Genomic DNA, 22,048 nt, shown 5'->3' with positions numbered 1-22,048 from the left:
CTGTTGGATTTTTTAAGGTGATCTCCAGATTAGGTTATTTATAATTATTTACCCACTTCAAAAGTACAGGAAGAGAGAAAAGAAGTCAGGCCAAGGCTGCAATTCTATTTTAAACATCCTATGGCGCCTTATTATGGCAGCCCAAACGAACTAAGACATGCCTTGATTTTTTACCTTGGATTTCAACTTCAATTTGAAATTCTGTAGATGAGATATTCACAACTAAAGGTATTATTCCTTTCCCTCTCTCACCTGTCTGCCCTGTATATTACCAACTGCTGCAGCCGAACTTTACCATCCCCTATTTTGAAGTCTTGGCCTCTAATGGATACGCACAGCTCTACTCTGCAGGTGACTCATAGCGGCCACTATCAAAGAGCTTTTAGGCACCAAATTGTCACATGCACCTTTAACACCACCTTCCATACTGACATCAATTCTTCTGCAGTTTGAAAATGATTATATTTTTTTTAACAAGACACTGCATGTCCCTTATTTAAGTGTGCCCAAGAATCAGAGTTTATTATTATTCAGGTGACCTAATTTTTTAATCACTTATTCTAGTGCAATAATGATTTCCTAGAGCTTACTCCCAGGAAAGCTCTATTCCCAGCTTCTGCCATCCTTTGAGATGACTGGGGCTTAAAATAAAAAGAAGACTGTCTTGTGACATGTACCTTTTGTGTTTAAATCTGATTTTGCCTTTCACTAAAATAAGAAAAAAAAAATAAGCGTTCTCATTTCACCACGTCAATCCTGCTTGTATGTTTCCGTCATTCAGTGGAATACCAAGAAAACAGTCAAGTTCGTGGTACCCTTCCCAGAAGTGGGGGACAGCATGTGGTTGCTCAAACCATGCTGAGGACCATAGAGAACCAGCAGCAAAATTTCAAACAATCTTCCCTTTATAGTGGCTTGATTTAAAATCAATTTACTTAATGGTAAGACTATTCACCTGAAGTACAGGATGTCCGTTTTTCTCCTCATAATTTAGAATCTCAAAACGTAAAAACGTAAGCAGTGCAAACTTGTTGAAAAGTTAGAAAACAGAGATGGGCGGCCGGGCACAGGGGCTCGCGTCTGTGATCCCAGCACTCTGGGAAGCTGAGGCGGGAGGATCACTTGAGGCCAGGAGTTAGAGATCAGCACGAGATCAACAAGCTGAAACTGCATCTCACTAAAAATACAAAAATTAGCTGGGTGTGGTGGTGCATGCTTGTAGTCCCAGCTACTCAGGAGGCTGAGGCATGAGAATTGCTTGAACCTGGGAAGCAGAGGTTGTAGCGAGCCGAGATTGCACCAGTGCACTCCAGACTGGGAGACAGAGCAAGACTCTGTCCCAAAGGAAGAAAGAAAAAAACAGATGGGCAAAGAAAAATAAGTTACGATGGCCCCAAATCTCACACTCCAGTGATAATTCTGTCACTTCTCCTTCCCAACTCTCTTGCACAGATATAAAAATCATGTCTGCAAGTACCAAGACGTGGGGCGCTACACTAAGCACCATAGATACAGTGACTTCTTTGATCCTTGCAACAGACTAGAAAATAGGAATCATTAATATTGCTCCCGTTTTACAGATGAAGAAAGAAGGCTCAGAGTGATTAGGAATAAGTTACCTGCTCCCTACTCTATCACAACAGCTGTAACGGAACTGAGATGCAGACCCAGGCACCCCGACTCCAGAGCCCACGCCTGACAACTAGGCCACACTGCCACTTACGACACACACAGCAACGTAACTTTCTTTTTGCACTTAGCCATATACCATGAATACCCTTACACCAGTATGCACAGATCATCAGGAGTCTCCATCATTTTAAATGGCCCCATTAACATCCCACCGAATGCACATACCATAACCAGTCCTCTCCGATGCTCGCCTCCAATTTTGCACTACTGTGAACAAACCATGTGTGCATCTCTGTGTGTGTTTATAATGTTTATGCACTCATCTAACTTACAGGATAAATTCTTAAAAGTGTGATAGCTCAGTTAAAGTCATGTCCTTTTTTTTTCTTTTCTGTACAGCTTTCAACATGTGTTGGCAACATCTAGGAAAAGGCAGATATCCTTCAACTTTGCTTTGCTCTATGTGTCCCTGTTTTGTAGTCTCTCTTTTCTTTGCAACTATCAAATAAAGACAAGGGAAGCTTCATCTGTCACAGTCTTTTTTTTTTTTTTTTTTTTGAGACAGTCTGGCTCTGTCACCCAGGCTGGAGTACAGTGGTGCAATCTCGGCTCACTGCAACCTCCGCCTCCCAGGTTCAAGTGATTCTCTGCCTCAGCCTCCTGAGTAGCTGGGACTACAGGCACATACTACCATGCGCAGTTAATTTTTGTATTTTTTGTAGAGACAGGGTCTCTACAAAAGAGCAGCCTGGGCAACATAGCGAAACTCCATCTCTACAAAAAAATACAAAAAATTAGCCAGGCATGGTGATATACGCCTATATATCCATGTTAGCCAGGCTGGTCTTGAACTGCTGGCCTGAAGTGAACTGCCCACTTCAGCCTCCCAAAGTGCTGAGATTACAGGCATGAGCCACTGTGCCTGGCCTATCACAGTCTTCATGACAGTTTGAATTGTTGTTCTACTAAAACTGCTTCTCAGTTTTGGAAAAGTAAAAAAATACATGTCTGCTATGATTCTGATGTCACTTCAATTCCTGACAATACTTCAACTGGCAAAAAAGAAAAAAAGGAAAGAAAAATAATCTTACAAAAGAAATTAAGCGTCTGGGCTTTATTTTCCTTCCATAAAATACCTGCTCTACAGACTTTATTGGATTATTATAAACACAAAAGGGGTACGTGAAGGTAAGAGGCAACAAGGCTTGTTGGACCTGGAGCCCAGTTCTGTGGGTTTGTATCAAGTCACCAACCACCTTCCTTTTTTTTCTTTTTTAATGAGACAGTGTCTTGCTCTGTCACTCAGGCTGGAGTGCAGTAATACAAACACAGCTCACTGTAGCCTTGAACTCTGGGGCTCAGGTGGTGCTCCCACCTCAGCCTCCCGAGTAGCTGAGACTATAGGCATATATTACCATGCCTGGCTAATTTTTTGTAGAGATGGAGTTTTGCTATGTTGCCAAGGCTGGTCTCAAACTCCTAAAATCAAGTGATCCTCCCAACCTTGGCCTTGCAAAGTGCTGGGATTACAGATGTGAGCCACCGCACCCAGCCACCAACTGCTTTCCAGCTGTGTGGCCTCACTTAGGTATATGGCCTCTCAAGCCACCACATTCCCCTCCCACAGTTGTTAAAATGAGACAGTCTTAGAAAAGCACTTAGCACAGAACCAGCCACTATGACAAGCCCTCTATAAAGGCTGGCTAGCGCTAACGTTGCTATAGCTGGTATGAAAGGGTCGCATTAACATTAAAAGGCACAGCGTGCAGGGGCTGTCGCCATACAGGAGGTGAGCGTCACACTGAAGCCACCTGGCAGTTACCTCGGGGGCATGGTAGGAGATGCACTGGAAGATCCAGTCCATGGCAGGCGGGTACAAGGGGAGGTACGATGGGAGCTCCACTCCTTGGACCACCAGCTGGTTCTGGACCGTATCCCCATGAATCTACAGGAGACCAAACAAACACTTAGAAAAGGAGGGGGAAAATCAAACAACAAACAAAGCACACACAACTCACAGACTGTGCATACTTGTAAGCATGTGGACAGCCCTGAGAGAAATAGCCTGGTTTCTCAGTTGCTTTTTTCTTTTAAACCAGAAAAAAACACAGAAAGTTTCTCATGTCACCAAGCTGAGCTGTTTTGGGAACGAGCGCTGTGGAAAGCAGGAACCTGATAAAAATGGAGCCAGCAGATGCTAAGAAGCAAGGCTGATCGACTGGAGACGTTTCCTGTTAACACATGCATATTAACTTTCTCCGCTTACTCAGTACAATCAACACATTTTAATTGTCTACAACAGAAGCTAGTGTAATTTTCCAGGGCCTGCACATTTAAAGAGCTTTAAGGCATTCTCAACTTGGAAAACCAACTGGGTTTTGTGAATTTGCTTTCATAGAACTGTTATATCGATTAGCTATTCTGAGAGTGTTCTCTTACCTGTTTGAACGTAAGGAGGAAGTCAAAAAAGTTCTTATTTAGGGTTTCTTTGAGATGTGGGGCCACTTCCATTCCCACCTGAAGCCAGACAAACGGAAAAACTAGTTGCAAACAACTATAGCATGATTTTATTTTTGGAAACTAATATATATATGTGTGCGTGTATACACACACACACATACACACCCCTATGTTTATAGATATAGAAAAATTCCAGAAAATTATTATTTTTTTGAGATGGAGTCTTGCTCTGTTGCCAGGCTGGAGTGTAGTGGCACAATTTCGGCTCACTGCAACCACCGACCCCCTGATTCAAGGGATTCTCCTGCCTCAGCCTCCTGAGTAGCTGGAATTACAGGCACGTGTCACCACACCTGGCTGATTTTTGTATTTTTAGTAGAGACGGGGTTTCACCATATTGGCCATGATGGTTTTGATCTTCTGACTTCATGATCTGCCCGCCTTGGCCTCCCAAAGTACTGGGGTTACAGGTGTGAGCCACAGCGCTCGGCCTAATTTTTTTTTTTTTCCTTATCTGTTTTTTGTTTTGTTTTGAGATGGAGTCTCACTCTGTTGCCCAGGATGGAGTGCAGTGGCACGATCTTGGCTCACTGAAACCTCCACCTCCCGGGTTCAAGCAATTCTCCTGCCTCAGCCTCCCAAGTAGCAGGGAGTACAGGCATGTGTAACCACACTAGGCTAATTTTTGTATTTTTAGTAGAGATGGGGTTTCACCATGCTGGCCAGGCTGGTCTCAAACTCCTGACCTCAGATGATCTGCCCGCCTCAGCCTACCAAAGTGCTGGGATTACAGGCGTGAGCCACCACGCCCAGCCTATCTGTTTTCTTATTCAATAAACATGTACTGCTTTTATAAGAAAGACCACAGAAACTATTTTTAATAAAAAAGGGCGACATTTGCAGAAATCATCTTTGCTCTTCCCCAAAGGTATTGAATGTATTTCTAAACAGATGACCAAGAGAACAAATCAATACAGAACTAAAAAGGAATATACTCTCAAGATTATGTATACAATTAAAAAAGATGATAAACACACAGGTAGTTGTACTTATTAGATAAAACACAAAGATTACGGTACATGAGTCAGCTTGGATTTCAGATGTGGTGCTGCCCCCGTTACATGGTTAGTTAAAAGCTATACAAATCCATTCTTTGCAAGGCAGTGATAAGAGGAGACATGAATTTTAATACATTTTATGCAATTTTATGTAAGATGAGCATGAAGTGTAACAATGCTATAATCCCTTAGGTCCTGACTTCATTGTTACAAAACAGACTGTAACAATTCTAGCTGAAGACATTTACTAATCATAGATAAGGTACAGTAATGGGGTTAGATGGAAAAGTAGAGGGAGGAGCTATGGAGGGGAGTTCATAGGTTTAAAACACAACATCACAGCGTTTCTTAAACTGACTTCCTCAGAAACGCTTCATTTCCAAATTGCTGCTTAATCACAAAAACAACTTCGTAGGCTGGGCTGCAGCAGCTCACACCTGCAATCCCAGCACTTTGGAAGGCACAGGTGGGACAATCACTTGAGGTTAGGAGTTTGAGACCAGCCTGGCCAACATGGTGAAACCCTGTCTCTACTAAAAACCACAAAAATTAGCCGGGTGTGGCAGTGCACGCCTGTAGACCCAGCTACTTGAGAGGTTGAGGTGGGAGGATGGCTTGAACCCGGGAGGTGGCAGTTGCAGTGAGCAATATCACGCCACTGCACTCCAGCCTGGGCAATAGAGCGAGACTGGATCTCCGTTTCTTCAAATGGGGATAGATCTCTCCCATTCACGTTCCATTACTCAGAGGTCATGATGGGTAACAATAATAATGTTTTTCAGATGGCATTTGAGAACCAATCAGGTGTTAAATTCCAAGAGCAGCTCTGTGATTGGGTACAGGAAGTGCTGTTTCCAAGGACAAGCACGTAGATTAAAATACGTATATATATATATACACTAACAAGAAACATCAGATCCAGTCCTACAGTGTTCTGATTCTCCTTCCACTTAATCATATTGTAGAAAAGACAATAATTATCTGTTAGATGACAGCAAAGACTGGCCTGGTGGCTGAGCCATGGAGATGAGCTGAAGCGGCTGTGAGTTAGGAGTTAATCATACCTTCCTCTAATAAACAGCTTCCAGCTCCCCCCACACTCTACCCACGCAGAGCTTTTGTTTTCTGTTTTTCTCTTCTCACTGGGCCAAATGAGCAGCTTGGATATCTGCTCGGGTCTAAAACATGTCTCCTCAGAGCAGCAAGGGTATTGCTCATGATTCCCATCTGCCGTTTCGGCCTCCCCAGCATTCATCCCCCCTGTTGCTGGTATCAGCAAATTACATTTGTCTCTGGGGAATCAAACCTTCCTCTCAGACCATGAGGTCTGTGGTGGAGCTGGATCCACCTCACCCTGAGTTCCACGCAGGGGCATGTGACCCAGGCCCAGTCAGTAAGCACCCAGACCCCAACCCATGGCCACGTGACTGGGGTAGACAAGCAACCCTAGGTAATCCACCAAGAATCAGCCCTGAGGCTCTGGCTAGATCTACTGGCGAGAAAACACACTTTCCAAAAGGTTCCTAAGGTGGTAGGATGGAAGCCAGAGGCCACTATGGGCCATCATAGAAAAAAAGCAAGTCACAGAATGAAGCCAACTCAGAGGACAGCAAAGCTGAGTGATGCGGGAAGAGGCTGATTCCTGACGGCACCCTCTGAGGCCTGCATCCAGCCGTCCCTGCACTACCCCTGGTCTCTCCAGACACTGGCCAGTAAGTTCCTACTTTTGCTTAAAGTAGTATGAACTGGGTTTTTGGCACTTGCAACTGAAAGAAATCTTACTAACACACAGGCTCTTTTGTTTGTTTGTTTGTTTGTTTGTTTGTTTGAGGCAGTCATGCTCTGTCAACCAGGCTGGAGTGCAGTGGCGCGATCTTGGCTCACTGCAACTTCTGCCTCCTGGGTTCAAGTGATTCTCGTGCCTCAGCCACCCGAGTAGCTGGAACTACAGGCGTGTACCACCATGCCTGGCTAATTTTTGTATTTTTTAGTAGAGACGGGTTTTTGCCATGTTGGCCAAGCTGGTCTTGAACTCCTGACCCCAAGTGATCTGCCCGCCTCAGCCTCCCAAAGTGCTGGGATTACAGGCATGAGCCACTGTGCTTGGTCTCTCTTACTCTTTTAATGTTAAAGAGACTTTTAGAAACTACCCAACCAGGGGAATCAACGCATTGCCTGGACTGACAAAAATGATTTCAGCAGATGCCAGGCACTCCACTACCAATCTTCCTGGGATGGGTCTGCTTTGTCCTCTGCATCTTCTCCTCATCGTCACTGTGTTTCAAGTTGCATCTGCCATTCAAAGGCACTTTATATGTAACAAATATGATTGTGTACCCTAGCTCATGTACCTGACTTCAAACATTAAAAGGGAACAGGCTTGCAAAAAATACATACTTCCTCACTTTCTGATTTCTCTTTAATAACCAAATTATTTGCATAAAAGACAGCATGAGTCTAAGTCTTCATTACCGGGTCTCCGACATCAGGCCTTATTCAAGTGATGTCAACGTGTGTTAAAAGCATTTGCTATGTTCTACACAAACAAGGCTGGGCGTGGCGGCTCACACCTGTAATTCCAGCAGTTTGGGAGGTCGGGGAAGGCAGATCACCTGAAGTGGGGAGTTCAAGACCAGCCTGGCCAACATGGTGACACCCCATCTCTACTAAAAATACAAAAATTAGCTGGGCATGGTGGCAGGTGCCTGTGATCCCAGCTACTTGGGAGGCTGAGACATGAGAATCGCTTGAATCCAGGAGGCAGACGTTGCATTGACCTGAGATTGCACCACTGCACTCTAGCCTGGGCAACAGAGTGAGACTCTGGCTCAAAAAACAACAACAACAACAAAAGGCCAGGTGTGGTGGCTCATGCCTGCAATCCCAGCACTTTGAGAGGTCGGGGCGGATGGATCATGAGGTCAAGAGATTGAGACCATCCTGGCCAACATGGTGAAACCCCGTCTCTACTAAAAATACAAAAATTAGCTGGGCGTGGTAGTGCACACCTGGACTCCCAGCTACTTGGGAGGCTGTGGCAAAAGAATTGCTTGAACCTAGGAGGCAGAGGTTGCAGTGAGCTGAGATCACACCACTGTACTCCAGCCTGGCAACAGAGCGAGACTCCATCTCAAAAAGAAAAAGAAAAAAGAAATACGCAAACAGTATCTTTTGCCTCTCTCCCAGAGGATGCGGCATTGTGTTCTGTGCACAGTCGGGCCTCAGCAAACACTGACTTGGGAGGAGTATTCAAGCTTTAATATATTGGAAACACACCTGTATCTCTGGATGGAAAATCCCCCCCCACAGGTCTCAAGCAGTGGGCGACGCATACACACTTTGGCCTCTGCTACAAAGAGGGAAGAGGGTGCCCTTAAACGAAAGGCTTTTTCTTTCATTCTCAGTATCAAGACACAGACCTATAAAAAGTGCCCTTCCTAATGGATATCTACTCCTCACTCTGAAGGCACTGACTTAGTTTTTCGTGACACTTGAGACCACAGGGCTGCCGACATTTGCTGGCTGTCACGCAGAAGCAGCAAATCACAGGCTACATGTTCTCATCTTTTAGTTTAACAAGGTCAAACTCATGGGGGAGGCTCTAACTGCAACTTTGTCCTCAAGGAAGTCTGGGGCTCATCAGGGGCAATGATCTAAGGATGTGCAATACTGATGGGACGACAGGGAAGATTCTCATTGCTAGGGGAGTCCCGACAGAGGCAAAGACCCTGTGTGAGCTGAAGAAAACCATGGAGAGGCCATACACCGGCCAGGCGCAGTGACTCACACCTGTAATCCCAGCCCTTTGGGAGGCCAACGTGGGCAGATCACTTGAAGTCAGGAGTTCGAGACCAGCCTGGCCAACATGGTGAAACCCTGTCTCTACTAAAAATACAAAAATTAGCCAGGCGTGGTGGCAGACGCCTGTAATCTCAGCTACCCAGGAGGCTGAGACAGGGAATCACTTGAACCCAGGAGGTGGAGGCTGCAATGAGCTGAGATGGTGTCACTGCACTCCAGCCTGGGCGACACAGTGAGACTCCATCTCAAAAAAAGAAAGACCACATAACCTCATTGGTTACGTTTTTCCAGACACAAAAAACTTAATGGCTTAGCTGACGCCTCACAGTGCTTTAAAGCAGGGCATGGGCAAGTAATTTCTAATCAGTCCCTCCACCTGCTTTCACAGCAGCCACCTAAGCCAGGCCACACAGATCCTGAGGCCTGCCGTCATGTGGGACACTGCTCCCTTGCCAAGCAGAAAACTAATAAAGCAATCAAAGTCAAGACAAAGGAAGAGCATGTTTCAAGTCAATGAAAAGCAACTTGTCAGCCAAAGGGCCCTGGGAGCCTCCTTTGCAGCAAGAACTGAGAAACAATTAATTTGAAAACCAGTTCATTTGTAAGAAGATGACCTTAAATATCCCCTAATTAGAGCTATGGTAAGTTGGTCTACTTTAAAATTAATTTTTAAAAGAAACCCTACAGTTCTACTTTCTGTGGCAGAGATATGATCTAAAATTAGCCACTAATAAAGTCCTTCTCTCAATGACTTGTGGGTTGGTGGGGAAGGAGGGCCCTGGGTGAACATTCAAGGAGACAGGCGGCAGCCGTGCTGTCAAGGGTAGTGACTCGCATGACCTACCCGGCACAGGTAGGCACGGGCGTACACCGACACCAGTGGGTCTCCGATCCCTCTGATCATGCATGTTAACCGGGGCAGGCACTCTGAAATTCCCCTGCGAGAGACAAAAAGAGGCCAGCATTACACTCAACGTGAGAACTTGCTGTTCCTTTATTTTTAAAATAAAGATAAAATAAAAACTTCCTAAATTCGTGAGGGGGGTGGTGCGGGGAGGAAAAATCAAGTTTCAGTAACAAACCAAGGTCAAAGTTTCAGTTTTCTAAGGCAATGTAACAACAGTCTTTCTCTTCTGATACAATTTGTTCATTGAATGATTTCATTGTTATCGTTTGCTCAGTGGTGGAGGCTAACCACATTTTTTTCCCCAATCGAGGTCACATTTATTTTATTAATTTTAACAGTTTTTGTCTCCAATTATTTTCCATCGACTGGGCACCCCTTGATCTTCTCTCCACATCTATTTTTGTTTGCCACAGATTTACTATCCCGTAACTTGTTCCTTCCGTGAATCTCAGGCTGGCATCTGACATCCTCCAACTACCAACAATGTGAATTACTATTTATTTCTCCTGCAACGTATGTCTTCCCTCTGCCTAAGGCATTATCCTCCTCCAACTGGTGAGGCAAAATAACTGTTTCTTCAGTACCCATGTTATTCCCCCAAACTACTCCAGGTATCCCTAGATCCAAATCCAACACATTGGAGATAAATTCTAAATCCAATCAGAAGAGCTATCTGTGGAGCACCATGAATCAGTCACTCCCGGGCTTCAAGGAATTTATTATCTAGCTATCTAACATGACTCAGCATTTCACCTGCTCTGCAGAAAGCAGATCTGAGTCTCCGGTGTCCTGTAATTACTCTCAAAACATTGTGATAAATTGAGTAGCATGGACCTAAGCCACTAAGGGCAAAGGCTTCTGCTTCTGACGTCATCATTTTCATCATGATCAACAGCAGCAGCCAACACGGAGGATGGGCCCACCGTGTACCAGGTGTGACTCTCACTGTTGCATGTATGACCCGAAGGACCCCCTCAGACCTCTTCTTAGGGTCATGTTCCCAGGAGAGGAAGCCTGCGGTTCTGGGGCTGTAAAAAACCTGCTCAAGACCATACAGCTAGTACCAGTACAGCCAAGATTCAAATCCAGTTGAGCTGATCTTCCATGACCTCCTCAATCAACTTCTCCTGGCTTGAGTTTTCCTCTCCCTAATATGCGGATTAGGATGGTGTCTCTACTTCATTCAGTTTTCATTTGGATTCATCGAGAAAATGCACAGAGGTGCTTAACACACATTAAGTACTCAGTGAATAATGGCTACTATTACATTGCCATTACTATCTGTGTACACATGGGAGATTTTGAACAATTTTATGGTTCTAGATTTTACCGAAGAGCCTTACGTTTTGGAGAGGAATTTGTTACATTTCAGGATAGATGCCTCCACGTAACTACAAGAACATCCCGTTAAGGAAGATGTTTTCCAGAAGGTCTGCTCCCTATGGAGAAAAGACTAAACTATCCATGAATAGAAGTGGGCAGGTCTTAGGACACAGGGACCACGATGGCCCTCAACAATCCAGCGAACTAAGGTAGCTTATGGTTTCTACATATGGTTTTCAAAGTTTCATACTTATCTAAAATAAATTGTGGAAAATGTAACACATTGACTCATAGTTGCATGCTGAAATATAAACTGGGTTTTGAGCACTTGTATGCTTTATTGGGAAAGAAAGAACTTAAGAGGCCGGGCGCGGTGGCTCACGCCTGTAATCCCAGCACTTTGGGAGGCAGAGGCAGGCGGATCACGAGGTCAGGAGATTGAGACCACCCTTACTAACATGGTGAAACCCCATCTCTACTAAAAATACAAAAAAATTAGCCAGGCGTGGTGGCGGGCGCCTGTAGTCCCAGCTACTCGGGAGGCTGAGGCAGGAGAATGCTGTGAACCCAGGGGGCAGAGCTTGCAGTAAGCGGAGATTGTGCCACTTCACTCCAGCCTGGGCAACAGAGTGAGACTCCATCTCAAACAAACAAAAAAAAGAACAACTTTAGATAACTAAGATGCAATTTATGTATAAGTCGAATTCTGTTCTTCAGTATTGGCATTTGCCCTGCCAAGCTTGACCCTGTTCTTTCAAGTTCTTGGAATCAGAGAAAATACAAATGTAAAGCATTTTAATGGAGAGAATTAAGGTGGGAATGTTCCACAAGGAAACAAATGCCTGACACATGGCATCGTGTTCCAAGTAAAAGACAAAAAAACTGGAAAGAGCAAGAGTCCAAGGGTTTCTACAATGTGGCTTGCCCTGTATGTATTTTCAGGCTAGCGACTGTAACGGGACCAAATTTTCAATAAGAATGTCAGGGCATCCCATCACATGGCTTCTATTAACAGTACAACGCTTTTAGCCTATCTTGAAAATCACCAGACAAAAAAAAGAAAAAAGAAAAAGGATACAATCTTGGAATGAGTTCCCTGATGGAGGCAATCTTGAAAAACCAATTTAGGCATGTTTCCTTGGCCGTGTCATTGGCATTCTCTGGAGAAAAGTGATCTGTAATATAAAAACAAGACCCATCAGCCCTCCTAAATCTCAGGATCTGTGTGAGTCCCCAGATGGGAACACATTACCGTGGAGCAGAAAAGGGGGTGACTCCGCCTGTGTCTTTCTTTCCAAATATCACTATTAGGAAGCAACTGATGATAACAATAGTTTCCACAAACGCAGGCTTTCTAAGTGCCAAGTGTTGTTCACAGTGCTTTACAGACAGCTCACCTGATCCCATAGAGCAACCCTCTGAGGTATGTACTTTTATTATCTTATTTTACAGATGCAGAGTCCAAGGCACAGAGGAATGCAGTGACTCACCCAAGGCACACAGCAAGCAAACGTAAGAGCTGGAATTCAACCCAGGCAGTCGCGGCCGACATTCTTAGCCACTGCCTCTAATATAATCCAGAGGTTCTTGGTTACCTCCCAGTAACTATGACAACATTGTTGAGAATTCCAGATGCTTTAGGGAACTGCGACTGCAACATGAAATGTGATCTAAGCTTTTGCTCTACACATCACAATGGGCCAGAGGAAGGTAAAGCAAGGCCCCTGAGGTGAGAAACCAGCCAGAATTATGTTGCTGGCTCATGACTGGCTCCAAGACGAGTCACCTTGTGAAACTGCCAGTTTACTCCATTAGCTATTGTCCTCCTCTTTAATAAAAGAACTCACATATTCCTGCAGGGCACAGGGCCATCCTTGCAGTTAGGTGTGTCGTGTGGGTCAGTTCTGGTCCCAGGATATATAAATAGAAGGGCAACTTCTGAGAAGTATCTTTAAGAGAAGGGGCTTGCCTTCCCTCACTCCTTCTTCCTGCTCACTGACTGGAATGCAGACATGACAGCTGGAACCTCTGCAGCCATACTGACTATGAGAGCAGCAAGATAGAAGTGAGGGTCGTTGGCACCAAGGGCTAGCTGGCCCATCAGCCCTGACCTTCATTACTGTTATTTTGAGTTTTCTGGAACTGGAACCCAAGCTTGATTCTGACATACATATTTTTAAACAGCAGAAATTTATTTCTCACAGTTCTGGACTTGACATACATCATAAGCAATGGAAGAGAATATGGAGAAATGAAAGAAAAAACAGAAAACTTATCAACATCATGAAGGCCACTGTTAAACTCTCACATGGAAATGATTTCTTCTAAATGATTTTGGTAAAGATTAGAGCTCCATCCCACCACTGGATGTTTTATACTTTTAGGATTAATTCAAAAAGGGAGAAGCTGGCCAGGCACTGTGGCTCACACCTGTAGTCCCAGCTACTTGGAAGGTTGAGGTGGGAGGATCAATAGAGCCCAGGAGTTTGAGGCTGCAGTGAGCTACGTTCGAGCCAGTGCACTCCAGCCTGGGCAGAGCGAGACAGAGTAAGATAGAGCAAGACCTTGTCTCTAAAAAATGAATAAATAAATTAAAAGGGAGAAGTTAATTACTTTAATATAGCAAATGATTCTTAGCTTATTGGCTCTCATCCTGTTTTGCAATGAGTCATTTTCATCCCTGATTCTGTCACTTCGTGGTATATGAAGGTGATCAAAATTCCTATAGAATCAGCAAAAAAAGGATAAATCTCTAGGTACTTCTCTAGCAGAGAAGAGTCACTAATCACAACTGCAGATATTTTGAAATTGCAATCTCCTCAGTCTATTTTTGGCTGGCTGGCATGCTTCATTCACTTGAGAACTATTTGCTTACCATTTTCAAAAGGATGGGAAATGACCATTTTCCCCTTTTTGGCCTAGATCTCTACACATGAAGTAACTTTTTTTTCTACTTTCAAGAGATCCAGACAGGAAAAGATAGCAGTTATTCTTACATTCATTTGTCAATCTTCTCTTTGGGGAGCGGGAGGAGCAGTGTTAATCTCCCTTCATATGACTGAATCTTGTGGCTTAAAATCCAAAAGCAAAAATAGGTCTCTGAGGTCATCTATAAAATCTCTCACTCTCTAGTTGAAGGAACTGAGATTCAGCAAAGGCTAAAACAAACTGGTTCAGGTTGCCTGAAAGAGCTGGAAATCAGGCTAAAGGCAGGCTGCCCTGCATACACACATTGACTGCAAGCTAGACGACAATCTGTATACACCAATACAGAATTCTTTAGGCTTTCCTTCCAGCTCAAGGAATAATTTAGGAAAAGGATTCTGTTATGCAGGACTTTAAGATCTTACAGTAAACTAAGTACTATATTCCTTTACTTCATGTGCTCAACACAAATGCCTTAAGGGCCAACTAAAGGTGGTGTTCTAGACTTTGGGGAGATAACAGTGCACAAGGTGGATCCTATCTTCATAAAACTTACATTCCAGTGGGGGGAGACAAATGACAAACAGGAAAGAGAATAAGCAGGCAAACAAATAAGATTATATCTAACAGCACTATTAAAGATACTAAACTAGGTATTGGAATAAAGAGTGACTTGAGTGAGATTTAGGGGAAGGGGCTCATTAGATGCAGTGGTCAGAGAAGGCTCCCACAGAGGCGGTATTTGAGCTGAGCCCTGAATTATGAAAGGGAGCCAGCCATGCCTAGATGTGGAAGAAATACATTCCAGGGAGAGAAAACAGCAAATGCAAGGCCCTGAGGTAGGTATAACCTCACTATGGTCAAAGAACAAAAAGCAAGCCAATTTGCTGAGCAGAAAGAGGTGCAGCCAGCATCACAAGCCAGTTCACACAGGGCTAAAGCCTTGGTGAGGAGTTTGAGAGTTTTTCTAAACATAATGGAAACCCCCTGAAGGGTTCTGAGCACAGGAATGGCATGACACGACACGGTTTATACTTTAGCACATGGGCTGCTACATGGGGACTCCTTCAAAATCCGGAAATCAATTCAGAAGATACTTCAATATAACAAAGAACAGAGATTCTCTTTCTAGCTCCCATTTATTTTTCTTTTATGGTGCTGCTTTTTTTCAAACCTGAACTTCTGTGGATATTTCAAGAGGCGGCAGGAGACCAATGAGTCTAGTTCTTTCATTTATTTGCCAAGTCTCTACCCAGAGGTCTCTTTACGTAACAGTGTTATAGGGATTGGCACCATCTTAGCTGGCATGTGCTGGAAAGGCCAGGTCAGTTAAGGCCATTGCTTATCCCAATGTGGCCCACATCAGCCACAGGGGAAAACTGAAGATGGGAGTGCTGAGAAGATGATGATGGGAACTACAATACAATAAACCCAAATTATTTCTCCCAAGCTGGAAAGAAAATGATTTGACTTCTCAGAGTCAATGGCCTCTCTATGTATATGCTGGATTAAGAACTGTTGGGGAAAAAAATGACCACATCTAGTAGTGTGTACTTTTCATGAACCCAAAAGACACTGTATCTTTCTCAACCCCGAAGAGCTATACCTTAGTTAAAACTCCCGAAGGCAAAGGGCTCAAGTAGGAAATTCACCCAACAGAACTTGATTTAAATGGAAAGAATGAGTACAAATGCCACTAAACTTCTCTTCACACATAATCTCTTTGGGCAGAATTCGGCACAGGAGATTTCTAAAGCTTTCATGATAATTATACTTAAGAGTCATTCCTCAGATCACCAACAACTTCGAAAAACAGAATCTACTGTTCTTTTCAGGTTCTTGGAACTGGAGTGAACACAAGCAGATGAAGATTTTAGCTAAAAGGAAAACAAACAATGATATCATTTAAAGAAAAAAAAACAAATGATTTGCTTTGCTCAAGGTCAAAAATAGCTATTTGGAGAGGGAAGAATTTTAGTGATGAAAGTGCTATAATTAACATATCTAAACAAGGACTCATCTGTTGTTTTGAACTTTTAAGTTTAGGCAGGGAGTTAGTTATTAGTAATTTTTCCTTAATTGGCCCTAAAATGTTGTCTGTATAGTCACTGAAGACTGGAAGAAAGGAAGATTACTGCAGTAGAGGCAAACTCAAATGCCCCTGGGGGCCAGGAAGGTAAATACAACAATTTTTCAGAGGTTGGGTATACAACAATAGGAAGAACTAGAGCCTGTATCAAAAATCATTTTTTTTTAATGCTGTTGTTGCCAAAAGAAAATCTATTTTGGTTCAATCCCACCTGTTGGCTCAAGTTTGCTGCCAATGGTATATAGCATGCTACGTGCTGGCAAGTGTGAATTAAATAAATGGATTCGGCCGGGCGTGGTGGCTCACGCCTGTAATCCCAGCACTTTGGGAGGCCAAGGCAGGCAGATCACCTGAGGTCAGGAGTTCAAGATCAGCCTGGCCAACAAGATAAAACCCCATCTCTACTAAAAATACAAAAATTAGCTGGGTGTGGTGGTGCACGCCTGTAATCCCAGCTACTTGGGAGGCTGAGGCAGGAGAATCGCTTGAACCCAGGAGGCGGAGGTTGCAGTGAGCCGAGATTACGTCACTGCCCTCCAGCCTGGGCAACAAGAGCGAAACTCCATCTCAAAAATAAATAAATAAACAAACAATTCAGATTTCCCAAATCCTCAAGCCATTAGAGAAGGCCTTTCCTTTCCACTTGGGCTGGCCTCTGCCTGCCTGTCCCGGATCACTGCCTCCAACCCTGAGATGGCCAGAACATGGGAGGAGCTGCTGAAAAACATCATCACAGGTATGATGCAGTGGCATGGAGGATCCCAAAGAAACACCACATGAGCCACATTAAAAAGGTGAAAAACTGGGGAAATTAATTTTAATCATGTACTTTAACCCGATTCATCCAGAATACCATTTCAACATGTAGTCAACATAAACACTATTAGTGAGCTACTTTACCATCTTTTACTTGTACTGAGTCTTTGAAATCCAGCGTCTTTTTAAATAGTTACGTCGCATCTCAATTTGGACTGGCCACACCTCAAGTGCTCAAGAGCAACACGTGGCCAGTGGATGCTGTACTGGACAACGTAGGTGCAGCGCGAAGAGCAAGGCTCTCAGTAGCTGGTGGCAGGGCTCTGGGCAAGACCCTTCCATACTGGGTCTGCCCATCTCTGATGAAACAAGATGGGTCCTAAAAGCACTTCGAGACCTAAAAGCCTGTAGAGTTCTGTCTCTTTCTTTCTGACAAATGTGCACATTAAACAGTATTAAAAAGACAGATCAAGCACAGTGGCTCATGCCTACAATCCCAGCACTTTGGGAGGCTGAGGTGGGAGGATCACTTGAGCCCAGAAGTTTGAGAGCTGCTTGGGCAATATAGGGAGACCCTGTGTCTACAAAGATGAAAAGTAAAAATATTAAATAGAAAAAATAAAAATAAGAAAGGGCCAAGCACAGTTGCTCATGCCTATAATCCCAGCACTTTGGGAGGCCAAGGCAGATGAATCACTTGAGGTCAGGAGTTTGAGACTAGCCTGGCCAACATGGTAAAAACCCCATCTCTACTAAAAATGCAAAAATTAGCCAGGTATAGTGGCAGGCACCAGTAGTCCCAGCTACTCAGGAGGGTGAAGCAGAAGAATCGCTTGAATCTGGGAGGCGAAGGCTGCAGCGAGCCGAGATCGCGCCACTGCACTCCAGCCTGGGTGACAGAGCAAGAGTCCATCTCAAAAAAAATAAATAAAGATAGATTGATTGATTGATGAACAGACAGGAACAGAAGGAGAGAGAAAAGGAGAGGGTGTGAGAGGAGGGAGAGGAAGAGAGAGAAGGAGGAGAAGGGGAGGGAGGAATAAAGGAAAGAGGAAGGAAGGAAGAATAAAGGTCAGGTTACAGGTTACTGTCACAAACACTTTCTATTCACCTCCTGGGAAGCCCCACTGCAGGAGCAGAGGGAAGTGGAGCAGCAGTGGAGCAAGCTGGTTACTCTAGCTTGGACAGATGAGAACATTTTCTCATAGGCGTGCTCGGAAGTTAAAAAGAGGAATAAAGGCAAAGGATGCTGCGGCTGAGAGTCCTACATTGCCAGACATATCATTCTTACCATTTATATGACAAAAGAAATTCATCATCCACTTGTCCCATTATAACCTCCAGGGAATTTAAACTTGATTGACAGTCAATTTAATGCAAAATTATTTAGGTATAGATTGTGAATTCAAAGCATCAATTACTATCGATCTATTTGACATCGTTCTTTAATATACATAAAGTCGTCTTTGCTTTTTTTTTTTCCCCAAGCAATTTGCTTCTTAGGAGGGAACGATACATAGGAAAAATATTAAAGTCAAGCAGCAGAGGAAAATATATTGATGTGAAAATTCAGCTGAATCTAACTGTGATGCCTTTCCATTCTTGCAGATTCAAATTACTTGCCTTAGTTCCTACACAGGCCATTCAGAAACCTTCTAATGTTTTTAGAAGACTGAGATGATCAGAAATCTTCAAAGGTGTTTCTTTTACTTGAACACACCCCAAATTAAAACCTTTATCAAGCTTCAATGAATCCTGACTCAATAAAAGCCTTCTAGTCCTGACTCCAGGGTAGGATGACACTCCAGGAACAGCTGTGACATTACCTGGTAAGACACTGCGGTTATCCACACACATGGAAAAGATGCGCTCGTACACGAGCTTTCCTGGGAGGAAAAGGACAGATGGTGTTAGTATCACACTCTTCAGGAGCAAACAGTAAATAAATGTTTGTTAATTAGAGACCCAGAGCGATCATCTCCCAGACAGGCTTCAACTTGTGATGGTATGCTGCCACCTGGTGGGACAGATTTTAAGCCACATTTCTTTTGTTTTGTTTTTAGTTCTTCCAGTAGACTTTTACTTTCTTTGAAAGGCAGGAAAGTGAAAGTTTTACTCTTTGGAGTCTAAAGGAGTCTCAAGTATCTCCATCTACTCAGACGATGGTCCACATTCCATGCTAGGCCAGAGGTGAAAACGGGCAGCCCGTGGGCTGAATCCAGCCTGTGACCAGTTATGCGTGGCCACACCACAACAGCCCACAAAGTGTTTTAACATTTTTTGGATTGGTTACCAACAGGTAAAAACTGGGAGAGGCTGGGCATAGTGGCTCACACCTGTAATCCTAGCACTTTGGGAAGCCGACACAGGAGGACTGCTTGAGCCCAGGAGTTCAAGAGCAGCCTGGGCAACACTGTGAGACCGGGAATGTACAAAAAATTTAAAAATTAGCCAGGCATGGCAGCGCATGCCTGTAGTTTCAGCTACTCGGGAGGCTGAGGTGGGAGGATTGCTTGAGCCCAGGAGTTCAAGGCTGCAGTGAGCCATGATCACCCACTGCCCTCCCGCCTGGGTGAGAGAGCAAGACCGGTCTCAAAAACTAAAACTAAAACTAAAATAAACTCTACAACTTGGGAGAACTCACATGCCATATTTTCTCCTTCTTCACATAAAATATGCTAAAAATGTGGCCATATCTCTATAGAATAACACAGCTAGAGCAAATTAGTAGCTGCCCCTTGAAATGGCATATATACTAACCAGTTTGCCACAGTCTCCACCACCCCCTACCATCTCTCATCATCAGTGTGCTTTTCACTCTTTTATGTGACCTGCCTGGTCCCTAGAAGCATCAGAATTTGAGATTCAACTAGAATTCAAGTTCCACAAAGGCAGAGATCTGTGCTTGTTTTGTTCACTGCCTGGCACACAGAGGGTACTCAATACTTGTTGGATGGATGAACATACTAGAGGTTTTGCAGGTCATAGGTCGCTTTCTTGATGACTCATCTTTGCCATCGTAGCACAAAAGCGGCCACAATGTGCAAACAGATGCATGTGGCTGTGTTCCGAGAAAACTCTACACAACAGGTGGGCAGCCTGGACCCCTAAACTGGTACCAAAAGTGTTACTTTGGAAAATGTTATCAATATGTGGAGGTAAAAAATTACAGTTCTTATTCATTTTCTAAGCTCTCCTAAGTCACCTTCAATGTGAAAGTATTTCCCTCTGTTTTTTTTTTTTTTTTCATAGCCCCTTTATTCAGGGCAATAAAGAACAACACAGCTTGTCCATACATGGAAAAAGAGACAGGAAAATACAAAGATCATTTCAGGTCAAAGAACGTGGGATCAAATGATATCAAGAGATGACACAGTGTTAGGGTTAAGTGAAGGAAGCCAGCCAAGCTAAGAGGTACCACTCAGGTGCTTCTCCTAGTATGGACCACCTGCCTAAATACCTACCTACCTACATTCATTCATTCATTCATTCATTCATTCACTCAGACAGGGTCTCATTTTGTCACTAGGCTGCAGTGCAGTGGTGTGATCACAGCACACTACATACAGCCTCCACCTCCTGGGCTCAAGCAATCCTCCCACCTCAGCCTCCTATGTAGCTGGGACCACAGGCATGCACTGTCATGCTTGACTAATTATTTTTCTGTAGACATGGGATTTCCCTATGTTCCCAGCCCAAGCTGGTCTCGAACTCCTGGGCTCAAGTGATCTGTGTGCCTTGGCCTCCCAAAGTGCTGGGATTATAGGTGTGAGTCACCACGCCTGGCCTTGGACCACCTACATTAAAATTTTCTGATGGCACTTGTTGAAAATGCAGATTCCTAGGGCCACCTTATAGCTACTGGAAAAGAATATTTTTGTAGCCAGGCGTGGTGGTGCACACATGTAGTCCCAGCTACTTGAGAGGCAGAGATAGAAGCTATGATTGTGCCGCTGTACTCCAGCCTGGAGCAACAGAGTGAGACATTGTCTCAAAAAAAAAAAAAAAAAGTATTTTGGAGGATGAGGACTAGGAATATGGATTTTTGAATAACCTTGCTGGGAAATCCTTATACACGCTGAAGTGTGAGAACCACCGATTTAGGCAGACACCAGTGGGTCTCTGAGCTAAAACTTGCCTTGCCTCTGGAATCTACAGAAACAGGAACAAACCTCCCTCGTCCCTCTGAGCCAGTGCTTCTCCAACTGGGCTGCAGACTCCAAGCACCTGGGACTCTTGAAAATCTGTGGATGTCTGTGTCCATCCTCACAAGTCCTCATATAAATGGTCTGGATGCAGCTGGGACTTTGTGGGTGTTTTTAAAGCTCCCCAGGTGATTTCAATGTGCAGCCAAGTATGAGAAGCACTGCTCCAAACCACTGGCTCCATTTGGAAGACCCTGGAAGACCTTAGAGAACAAACCCCAGTTCTCAAAGCCACCTGCTTTTTTCCTCCTGGCAGAACGTGCTTTCCTTATCAGGGGCTATGGATTCCCTACAGCCACACCTCGTGTAGAGAGAGGCCTCCCCTGGGATGACCCCAGCACCCTGGCATTAGGGATGCATGCAATATCACCTCGGACCATCACACAGCAGTTATGCGCAGCTGCATAACTTCTCACCTCCCATGGCACACAGAATGAACCCAGCACAAAACACCTTTATTTCCTACACAAAAGTTGCCATCCCTCTAAAACTAGCTTTCTTTTTTTTTTTCTTTTTTTTTTAAATTCATCTCCACATTCTTTTTTACTTTACTTTTTTCTAGAGACAGAGTCTTGCTCTGTCACCCAGGCTGGAGTGCAGTGGGGCAATCACAGCTCACTGCAGCCTCAACTACCTGGGCTCTGGGGATCCTCCCACCTCTGCCTCCTGAGTAGCTGGGACCATAGGCACGCACCACCATGCTTGGCTATCTTAAATTTTTCGTAGAGACGAGGTCTCACCATGTTGCTCAGGCTGGTCTCGAACTCCCGGGCTCAAGCAATCCTTCTGCCCTGGCTTCCCAAAGTGCTGGGATTACAGATACAAGCCACTGTACTGGGCCTCACTTTCATATTTTAAGAACCCTTTAACTACAAAATTATTTTTACTGAAA

At 44.2% G+C, this 22,048-nt stretch overlaps 1 protein-coding gene across 13 annotated transcripts in view; it reads right to left on the bottom strand.

Moving 5' to 3' along the window:
- The window catches only part of VPS35L (VPS35 endosomal protein sorting factor like), a 147,557-nt gene that overhangs the window by 82,883 nt on the left and 42,626 nt on the right, over nt 1-22,048 (bottom strand). For 9 of the 13 annotated variants that reach the window (XM_077986358.1, XM_077986362.1, XM_077986361.1 and 6 more), the window contains 6 exons: nt 18,778-18,837; nt 12,260-12,356; nt 11,202-11,249; nt 9,796-9,889; nt 4,072-4,149; nt 3,455-3,577 (listed from right to left, as the gene is read on the bottom strand). In XM_077986358.1, the coding sequence (XP_077842484.1) occupies nt 3,455-3,577; nt 4,072-4,149; nt 9,796-9,889; nt 11,202-11,249; nt 12,260-12,356; nt 18,778-18,837 (500 nt within the window). The remainder of the gene's footprint in view (nt 1-3,454; nt 3,578-4,071; nt 4,150-9,795; nt 9,890-11,201; nt 11,250-12,259; nt 12,357-18,777; nt 18,838-22,048) is intronic. The other 4 variants (XM_077986364.1, XM_077986363.1, XM_077986366.1 and 1 more) reach the window with 1 other exon arrangement.

This window comes from Macaca mulatta, chromosome 20, assembly GCF_049350105.2.
Source record: "Macaca mulatta isolate MMU2019108-1 chromosome 20, T2T-MMU8v2.0, whole genome shotgun sequence".
Lineage (NCBI taxonomy): Eukaryota > Metazoa > Chordata > Mammalia > Primates > Cercopithecidae > Macaca > Macaca mulatta.
The sequence above is the reverse complement of the archived record's forward strand: the minus strand, read 5'-3'. Positions and strand labels throughout refer to the sequence as shown.